This window comes from Eschrichtius robustus, chromosome 7, assembly GCF_028021215.1.
Source record: "Eschrichtius robustus isolate mEscRob2 chromosome 7, mEscRob2.pri, whole genome shotgun sequence".
Classification (NCBI taxonomy): Eukaryota; Metazoa; Chordata; class Mammalia; order Artiodactyla; family Eschrichtiidae; genus Eschrichtius; species Eschrichtius robustus.
Window position 1 is genome coordinate 78,260,041 of NC_090830.1, and position 10,999 is coordinate 78,271,039.

Genomic DNA, 10,999 nt, shown 5'->3' on the forward strand with positions numbered 1-10,999 from the left:
GCCTCGCCGCTCCACCTGCGAGGAGACGCTCTCTTCGGGTGCACCAACCAGTTTTATCACAGTTCCTTCTGGGCTCTCTGAAGCCATTTGGGAAGTTGAAGCCGTCCTGAGGAATCCGAAGCCCCTTCAGTGGTGGGTGGCAAAGCAGGGCTCGAAACTGGGAGGCCAGGGGCAGCCTCTCCGCCTGATGTGCCGTCCTCCCTATATTCTGAGGACAAAGACGGTGTCTTTTATTAGTCCCTTGTGAATTGAATTAATATTTATGAGGCTCCTAGATAGTGGGAACGGGAGATGCACTAATCAAAACCACTCCAGAAGGGAGTTGTTAGGTGATTCCAGGCTCCCCTCACACTAGAGCTCTAGCATTAAACATTTGAGGCAATTTCAAGGGCCCAGACCAGTATCTTAAACTCATTAAGAAAGTTTATATTCCAGAGCAAAGAACCAGTTGGCTACCTTTTAAAGTGGTTCTCAAACTGTGGTCCCCAGACTGGCAGCCGCCACATTACCTGGTAACTTGTTAGAAATGCAACTTATGGGCTCCACCTTAGACCTAATGAATTAAATTCTAGAGATGAAGCCCAGCAATCTGTTTTAACAAGCCCTCCAGGTGGTTCTATAAACACTAAAGTTTTAGAACTATTAACCTATTACTCCACATGCTTTTCTACCCAAAAGCTTCCTCATGGGGGTGGGATAGGGTGGATTAAATTTTTAAGTGGCAAAGCAAGATATACATGGCCCTAAAATAGGGGTGAAGTGGAAGGTACTTGAGAAAGGTCACTGCCAAATTTAAACAAAACTGCACAACACTCTGGGTACCCAGCATTAATTCCCCAGCTCCCACCAATCTGTCTGGAAAATATTGGGCCTTTCTGTCCAATCTGCCTGGAGACCTCTGGAATTTAAGCATTCCCTAAGAAGCCTGTCCTTACTCCTTTGCTCTATATTACTACCTTGGTGATCTCATCCCTGCCCTTCCCTCTGCCTTAACTATCAGCTTGAGAGGTTATTTTCCAAACCTCCTATTTCCCGCCCACTTTCCTGAGCTATAGGCCCAAATATCCGATAGTCTATATTCAGGTAGATGCCACTAGATTCCCCACTTCATCCTTTCAATTTGTCCTTCTTTCTTGACATACAAGGCCCTCCAGGGCCACAGACCCTTTCCTCATGCTGCCTCTGCCTAGAAAGCACTGCCTGCCTTTTAACAATTATGAATCTATTAAGACTCAATTCAAAGATCACCCATCTCCTTCCTGCCTCAAGCTTTTCCTGACCTTCTTTTCTTTACCTTCCCTTGGGTAGACTCCCTTTTTTGCACCCAACAAAACCTTTTATAGATGTCTGCTGTGACACATTTAACAGTAGTCATGGGCTTCCCTGGTGGCGCAGTGGTTAAAAATCCGCCTGTCAATGCAGGGGACACTGGTTCGATCCCTGGTCCGGGAAGATCCCACATGCCGCGTAACAATTAAGCCCGTGTGCCACAACTACTGAGCCTGCGCTCTAGAGCCTGCAAGTCACAACTACTGAGCCCATGAGCCTAGAGCCCGTGCTCCGCAACGAGAAGCCACCGCAATGAGAAATCTGCGCACTGCAACAGAGTAGCCCCCACTCACCGCAACCAGAGAAAGCCCGCGCGCAGCAACGAAGACCCAATGCAGCCAAAAAAAAAAAAAAAAAACCAGTAGTCATAGCACATGAGTATTTAACTTGCCTGTATTCAACCACATAAACTTAGCAAAAGCAAAATAAAACACCTTTGAAGGTCATCATATGCTCCAGAGTTCACATAAAATAGGAGACATTATGCTTCTCCTAATGTGAATATTCCATTGTGTTTAAACACACATACCGGACTTCCCTGGTGGTCCAGTGATTGAGACTGTGCTTCCAATGCAGGGGAGCGTGGGTTCAATCCCTGGTCAGGGAAGTTCCGCATGCCAAGCAGTGCGGCAGCAAAAAAAAAAAAAAAAAAAATATATATATATATATATATAATTAAAATAAACACACATACGTTTTGTACAGACAGAGCAGTAATTTTGTCCCCAAAGGGACATTCGGCAATGTCTGGAGACGTTTTTGGTTGTCACAACTAGGGAGGAGGGTTCTACTAGTATCAATGGGGAGAGCCAGGGATGTTACTAAACATTCTACAATGCACTGGACATCCCCCTACAACAAAGAATTATTCAGCCTGAACTGTCAGTAGTGCTGAGGTTAAGAAACTCTGAGTTAGACTAATCTTCCTAAATAACGGATTTGGTCATATAATTCCCTTGATTAAACTCCTCCACTAGCTTCCCACTGGAACCAGAATAAAATCCAAAGTCCTAGCCATGGTCTATTAAGCCCCATATAATCTGGCCACTGCCTACCTCTCTGATCTCATCCCTCTTCACCTTCCTTCTCAAGCACTAAACTCTGGTCAAAATGGCCTTCTGTCTAAACATACCAAGCTTGTGACCAGACACACCAGAGATTCCCAGGATCTTTACACTTGTTATTGCTCCTATTTGGAATGTTCTCTATTGCATGTTACATCTCAAATGTCATCCATCTCCTCAGAGAGGTATGTATTCCCTGAACATTGAAGCATTAGTAGCCCCACTGTCACTAACACCACTACCTGTTATACACACTAATTACCCTATTTAATTTTCTTTGTAGCACTTAAAAGCATATAAAATAACAGTATTTACTGTTTGTCATCTCCCCCTGCTACCCTCGGAATGTACACTCCTTGAGAACAGGGGTATCTCTAGAGACTAGAAATAAAATGTTCAGTAAATACTTGGTTGACTACAACAGGGCCCCCCAGACTCGAGCCAATTACTTCACCCAGTGATCAACTAAATAAACAGAAGTCTGTTTCCAATAGTGGAGGAAATAACTGGCTCTGATAGACTTGTTGAGAGAAGGATATGTTGGAATCCACAATGGAGTGTTATCCTAAAGGAATTTCAATGTAGTTTTGAAAATACAGCTTTTTCACTTCATATGCTGACCTTAGAAAATGTAACTCATTATATTGCCCCTGCTTAACATCAGTCTTTTATTAAACTGTAAACACTTTAAGGGTAAAAGCCATTTGGAATCCTCAGCATTTAGCATGAAGCTAAGGCACTTTCATCTACTGTCACCACCACTCTAAGCTGGAAATTTTTGTGTCACCTGTTACTGTGTGGTTTCTGTCTCCTGATTAGACTCTGATAGATATATCACATTTCACCCATAACAATCAGTAATTAAGCCCTATAGATTTTACTTTCACATTCTAGCTATAAAATATCATTATCTACCTGTTTACTTTCCTTGTTATAGCTAGACCTCTTCTTTTCCCTAACTACTACCATTAGTCACTTTAGCTGATACATGCATTACATCATCTGAACCACAAAAATGGCATTCTGACTGGTTTTTCCATTGTCGAACCATCTTGCTCAGTAAGTTCAACCTATTTATGTTACTGAATAATATTCAAAGTGGTATGTATTCAATAATAGCTACCATTTATTAAATACATACTATATGCTAGACACTGTGTTAAGCACTCAACAAATATTCTCATTTTTTACACTCTGATTAAAAAAACTGTTTTTGGTAACAGTTTTATTGAGATATAATTCACTGATGTAAAGTGTACAATTCAATGGTTTTTAATATATTCAGAGTTGTACCATCACCACAATTTTAGAACATTTACATCACCCCCAAAATAAAGCCCATACACTTTAGCCATCATCCCCAATATGCTCACCACCCTCATCTCTATGCTGCCGCTAATCTACTTTCTGTCTCCATAGATTTGCCTACTCTAGACATTTTATATAAATGCACTCAGACAATAACGTGGTCTTTTATGACTGGATTTTCACTTAACATGAACATGGATGAACGTGTTTTCAAAGTTCATCCATGTTGTAGCATGAATCAGTACTTCATTCTTTTCTATGGCCAAATATTTCATTATACATATATGCCACATTTTGTTTATCTATTCACAAGTTGATGGACACGGGTTATTTTTACCTTTTGGCTATTATGTATAATGCTGCTATGAACATCTGTGCACAAATGTTTTCATTTCTCATGAGTACACACCTAGGAGCAGAATAGCTGGATCAAATGGTAACTTAATGTTTAACTTCTTGAGAAACTGCCAAACTGTTTTCCAAAATAGCTGCACCATTTTACATCCCTACTAGCAGTGTATGAGGGTTGCAATTTCTCTACATCCTCGTTAACACTTGTTATTATCTGTCTTTTTTATTGTTGTCATCCTAGCAAAAGAAGTGCTTTCTTTCATTGTGGTTTTGATTTGTATTTCCAGATGACTAACGATGCTGAGCATCTTTTCATGTGCTGATCGATCATTTGTACATCTTCTTTGGAGAAACATCTGTTCAGATCATTTGCCCACTTTTAAATTGAGTTATTTGTCCTTTTCTTATCACGTTGTAAGAGTTCTATATATATATTCTGGATATAAGTGGAGAGGCTGAGGTCACAGCAAGTTGTAGAATGAATATCTAGGGAATATCCTAATCCTGAGAGTGTGATAAGAGAAGGATGACAATAGACAGGGTGTGGTAGAATGGCAGACCCAGAGAGCTGATGTTAATCACTCCTTTGGCAAGAGAGAAACCTCCAATCTTGAGATGTTCTGTGTAGACAAGTAACACTTGGCAGTGAATAGGAAATAAGATAAAACAAGTGACTTAAGAAGCCCCAAACTGAGTTTATTGTGGTATAGACCAGGTGATAACAAACTCCAGTATATTCAAGTAAAGTCTGATACACCCTGGGATACCTAAAATACAACACAAGGGCAAAAAGCTGCTCTAAAATTAGAAGTCCCCAAGAGAAAATAGGAAAATGAGACATGTATCTCGAAAAAGCCAGGAAGTAGAACAGTGTGCCAATCCTCACAACCTCCCCCATGTTCCCAACCACTTCTCTGACTTGCTCATGTTTCCACTACTTCAAGTCATTAAGACCTCTGCATTTTTTAGCCCAAATTGCTGTATAAGAAGAAAGTCTTTTTCAGAAGAATAAGGTGCCATTCTTCTCCTTGGTGCCATCTGGTTAAAGTCAAAACGTATAACTTTCTCATGAAGGAAACTCTTAGGAACTTAAGGCTCTACAAAGACTGATACAAGGGCCTTTTGCCACACACTAAATCTAGAATCCTGTCTCTAGAAGCTACATGTGGCTAACCTCTTAGACATGAGTCACATCATACAGGAGCTCCCATTCAGCTTAGAATCTACCGAGACAAGTGAATTAAGTTTACGATATAGTGGATTTGAAAATTGGCAATAATCTGGCATCAGCAGGTAATTTCATCACAATCTCTGCCTTTTCTAGACATCCAGTCAGGATCTGGCTCAGCTATTTATACCCTGCCATTTACTTTCTCTTCCAATTGCCTCTTATCCAGCTGGCAGGAGCTTCCAAGAAACATGATATAGTAGGCACTGCAGTATACTGGCTGCTTGTTGGGGTTGGAGTAGACCTGTTCAGGTTTGAGGGACGCAAAAGGATTAGCTCCATAGGCTGTGATGTGTGTATCCAGGTCCACCAGAATCTGCAAAGAGGCTGCCAACTCCTGCTGGCTATGGGAGACAGATAAGAAAAATTGCTCTGCTGATTATGAAAGAGATAGGAGAGGAACTGCTCATCAATCCCAAAAATTACCTAAGGCTGGACTAACGCAACAGCTATCCCTCCCTCCCAAATGTCTAGACTAACTACTCAATTAACTAGCATAGCACTTTGAAGGGATGAGAAAGCCAAGCATGGGAAGGAAGAAAATCCTCACCAGAAGGCAGAAGATGATCGGGGGGAGAGAAATAAGCTCATCTACATAGAGGTGTGAGTGAATTGGGGAGGTATCACAAATAGGAGGAGGTCAAAACCTGTAAACAGTAATCATCGTAGGGATCTCATAATCACGAAGTAGCAAGAGGGTGGGCAGCCAAGCCTCCATCAGGTCCGGGGAAGCATGGAAACCTATGGAACAAAAATGGAGATGGGAATAGAAAGGGGAAACGCTAAGGTAGACCCTAACCAACATACTTCTTTGATTGTGTCCACCCCTCACCTTGCTCACCTCCAATGCTCATTTACCACCATCGCCCGCCCCAGATTCTTTAATGGAAAATTATGGACCCAGGTGTAGCACATATGGCTAATGATCAACCAAGGTCTTCATTATATTATGCTTAACCTGACCAAATGAATGGGGTTCCAAAGGTGCAAGAGCCAGGATGGAAAACTCCCAGAGGACCGACCCTGTATTCCCCCAAACAAATGACTCTTACCTGGATGGAATGCCACCACCAAATCTGGATGGGCTATCTGCCCAGACTCTACCTGCTCCTCCCAGAAGTCATGATAGAGGCCCCTATGGCCACTAAGCTGAACTGTGCCAGGTTCCAGGAGTGAAGGTGAGGCACTCTGTGAAAAGCCAGCAGCTACATCTACACCCACCATGATTACATGGAGGCCAAGGTGCCCAGGAAACATGTAGCCAAGTTCATCATAGTCCCCAGAGTGAGTGAGGAACGTCTCTGCATGAGAAGCACCAACCACGTGCACTGTGCTTCCCCCGACCTTCCCAACATTTATCCCCAAGGCCTGAAGCCCAAAGCCCAGTGTCAAGGGCCGTGACAGGGCAATTGTCAGCAACTGCTTCAAAGAGCCCTGCAGGGCATCTGGATCTGGCCTTGGCCATCCTACACTGGCCCACAGGGTGGTTCATGGCCTGATTACCAAGCACAGCATCCAGAGTAGCCTCTAGTTGTAAATGTCGCATAGAAAACCAGGTGTCCCAGCCCTGTACGACTTTAGTCAGCCAAGACCAAGGTCCTGAGGGAAGGACAAAATCACCTGCAGTCAAGAAGGAATAAGAAATGACCTAATCCTTCCCTGGCTTCAATACTCCCTTCATGTTCATTCTCCCAACCGGTCCCCAAGACTGCCCTGTCCCACTCAGTTCCTCATTTTTTCCTCAAAACAACATGCTTTCATATCTTTCTCCAAGTACCACCAACTATGACCGTTATGGCAAAGTTCCCCAATACTGTCACTCCACCTGTGACCGGAAGCCATTCCATGAGACGGTCCACAGCTACAAGACGCAGCTCTTGACAAACCCTCCTGTGTGCTGGCCAGTCTGACCTCTGGCACTCTGGACCACAGTAATAGACATTTCTGCACCTGAGAGAATGAGGCCCAGAAACAGATGTTCCTGTACCTCAAAGGTGAATGGGGGACTCCTGGGGAAGGGAACTGATATATTCCTGCACATGGGAAGAAAGATCACTGGGTGAGGAAAGTAGGGAGAGGAATGACAGCTGCTGCAGCAAATCTGGGGACTACGTTTGGCAGAGGAGGCAGGAGGGAGTGGGAATGTAATTTTTCTCTTGGGTTACAGTGACACCTCTGCCTCTATCTAGAACTTTTTACATCCCTTACAGAAAAAAAAAAACACCAGGAGTTTGTGGCTGCCCTGTTATCACAGGTGTGGCTTGACCCCAACCTCCCCAGACAGATATGGTCTTACCACTTAAGTGCTCAAGAGAAGAGAGGTAGAAAGGATTATACTCTGGTCTCTGTCTAACCTCCCCATAATACCAAAATAATCAGGAGCCTTATAAGCAACGCTTTTCTAATTTCTCTGTGGCCTAGATCACACAAAATGAGGAGCGAGCCTGAAGTTATTCTGAAAATTCTCAGACCTTTCCTCCTGCAATGAGGTCTTAGAATAGGATCATTCCGATGTCTCCCCTATTAGCCCCCAACTAATCACCTCTTGCAGTGCCGGAGGACCTTGGAGTTTGAAAGGCCACTAGGGAGTACTTTACAGTGAACACAGAATCAGAATGTGTCCTCCATCTTCTGGAACATTTCTTGAAGGCATCGATATCCAAAGCCTGATACAGGAGTATCCCCATCTAGCACCAACCTGCAGAGACAGCATGAAGAAGGAGTGGCAATAGGAAAAACACCTCCAAAATTTCTCATGACCCCTACCTTGCCTCCTATATATTGGCATCTCTCCTACTCCCATCGTTTCTCTTTTAAGCAAATTATATTTCTTCTATAGTAATAAAACTGGCAAAAGTCAGGATGAGAAAATCCCTCGTTGCAAATACCCCGTATTCCCCAAGCTATACTCCCTCTCCACCTTATGAATCACTTCTACCAGTGACAATGTATCACTCTTCCATAGAGCTAGTCACTCACTTGTATTCTTCGTATCTTTTCATGTTCAGCTTTTGAAGGATCAGCTGGGATAGGCCAGGAACATTATTCTCCAAGGAGAAGAAGCCAAGGGTATCAATGCTAGGGCCAGGTTTTGAGAGGGTCAGAGGCACAGGAGTCACAACTCTGGGTAGGGTCACAACCACGGGAGCCACTGATGAGGGGGGTTTCTTGTGCCTTCGTCATCGGGACCGTTGAGCCATGGCCTGTCCAGTGATACCTGGGGACTATACGTAGAACAGATATGGAATGGAATTTTGTAAGTTGGACACATACGATGTTTTTTCATATGTTTGACCTTTCACTTGTCATTCCAGTCTCTCAGGCCCAGGTATCAGTAAGATTTATTTCATATCTACAGATTATTGATCACCACAGGCAGTTGTGAAAAAGAGAAATAATTATATGTGAATATAATTATACATATATGTATTATACATGAAGTTCTATATATAATATAGATGCTTAGAAAAAGTCTGGCAGGACTCATATAAAATTGATAACAGTGATTAACTCTGAGGAGGGGAAAAGGCATTAGGATGGGAATTGGATCAATAAAAGGGAACTTTAGACTTGTTTGTAATGTGTGACTTTTTATACAAAGAATATATTCGTATACTATTAGTGTATTTTAAAAAATCAACTTAAAAGAGAGGAAAAGGCAACAAAAGTTTTGGTTGTCCAAAACTACCATCTAACTGGAGAAAGAGTCAATCTAATCTAGTTGGGGAAGGAAAACATTCATTTTAAAACACCTATCATCACATTTGTAAGCAATAAACCAAAAAGTAGAAATCAAACGCAATACCAAATGAGCACTAGCACTACAATGCCAAGTTATGCACATTATTAGGAAAATTTTCTAAAAAGGTGAGTTCTGAAGTAGAACTAAACCCACACTCACACACTACCTAGAGAGAACTCTTGCGGTGTCCTCCTTCCCTGGCCTGTCTTCTCCCATTCCTTCCACGAGGGCTGAGTAAACAAAAGGGACTACATTGGAAAAAATAAAACATAAATATTTATTGATAAACAGATAAAATCATTTGCAAAATACTATAACAGAAACAAATATGAAAAAATATACTTAACATCTAAATGTCTTAGAGAGACGTTAGATATAAACTATAATATAAGGCAGTGTATAAATCCTACAAGAAAAGTGAAACTAAAGCACTAATGGGAGATCAGAAGAAGACAGTCTCTCAGTTGGCAAGCTACAGAAAGACTTTATGAAGCAGCAGTTGGAATAGACCATGAAGTATGGCAATACTGTGAATACACAAAGATAGGGAAACAGGAACTCTAAGCACAAAGAAGAGTGTGACCATAACAAATGTAGATGGGAAAATTCTGGGAATTAAGGAACTAGAATGGTTTGAGTTGGATTATTAAGTCTAAAGACCTAAGTGTAAGAGATAAAACTATAAAGTGTTAGGGGCTTCCCTGGTGGCGCAGTGGTTAAGAATCCGCCTGCCAATGCAGGGGACAAAGGCTCGATCCCTGCACCGGGAAGCTCCCACATGCCACGGAGCAACTAAGGCCGTGCGCCACAACTACTGAGCCTGCACTCTAGTGCCCGCGAGCCACAACTACTGAAGGCTGCGTGCAGCAACGAAGACCCAACACAGCCAAAAATAAATTAACTAATTAAAAAAAATATTTTTAAATGGTAACTTTCATGTTAAAAAGAAAAACAAACTATAAAGTCTTAGAAGAACACAGGGGAAAAGCTTCATGATTCTGGATTTGCCAAGTTCTTGAATATGACACCAAAAGCACAAGCAAGAAAAGAAAAAATAGATAAACTGGACTATATCAAAATTTTAAAACTTTTCCACATCAAAGGACAAAGTGAAATGGCAACCCATAGAATGGGAGAAAATACTTGTAAATCATATATCTGATAAGAGATTAATATCCTGAATATGTAAAGAACACCTAAAACTCAACAACAACAAATAGCCCAATTACAAAATGGGCAAAAGACTTGAATAGACATTTCTCCAAAGAAAATATACAAATTGCCAAGAAGCACATGATACTCAACACCACTAATCAAAGGCAAATCAAAACCACGGACACCACTTTACTCCCATTAGGATGGCTATCATCAAAAAACTAGAAAATAACAAGTGTTGGTGAGGATGCAGAAAAACCGGAACCTGCCTGCACTGATGGTAGGAATGTAAAATGGTGCAGCTGCTGTGCAAAACAGTATGGCAGCTCTGCAAAAAGTTAAATATAGAATTATCATATGACCCAGCAACTTCACTCTTAGGTATACACCCAAAATAACTGAAAACAGGTACGCAAACAAATGCTTATACACAAATGTCCATAGCAGCACTATTCACAGTAGCCAAAAGGTAGAAACAAACTAAAGGTTATCAAAAGAAAATGAATAAACAAATTGGGAGATATATATACATATACATATGTGTGTATATATATGTATGTATATGTATATGTATATAAATTCAGCCATAAAAAGAAACGTACTGATACATAGTACAATGTGGATGAACCTCAGAAACATTATGCTAAGTTAAAGAAGCCAGACACAAAACGAGACATTATATGATTCCATTTATATGAAATATCAAGAATAGGTAAATTCAGAGACAGAAAGCAGATCCATGGTTGCCAAGGGCTGGGTGGAAGGGGGAATGAGGAGTAACTGATTAATGGTTATGGGCTTTTTGCGGGGGGTGATGAAAAT

At 41.6% G+C, this 10,999-nt stretch overlaps 1 protein-coding gene across 1 annotated transcript; it reads right to left on the reverse strand.

Annotated features, from left to right (window-relative positions):
* Nucleotides 1-4,788: 4,788 nt before the first annotated feature.
* Nucleotides 4,789-8,480, reverse strand: MSS51 (MSS51 mitochondrial translational activator). The gene is given in 7 exon segments (XM_068548877.1): nt 4,789-5,624; nt 5,928-6,021; nt 6,333-6,768; nt 6,770-6,900; nt 7,106-7,230; nt 7,823-7,978; nt 8,260-8,480. Coding segments are annotated over 7 exon segments (1,383 nt in total). The 3' UTR covers nt 4,789-5,404.
* Between the last annotated feature and the right edge of the window lie 2,519 nt (nt 8,481-10,999).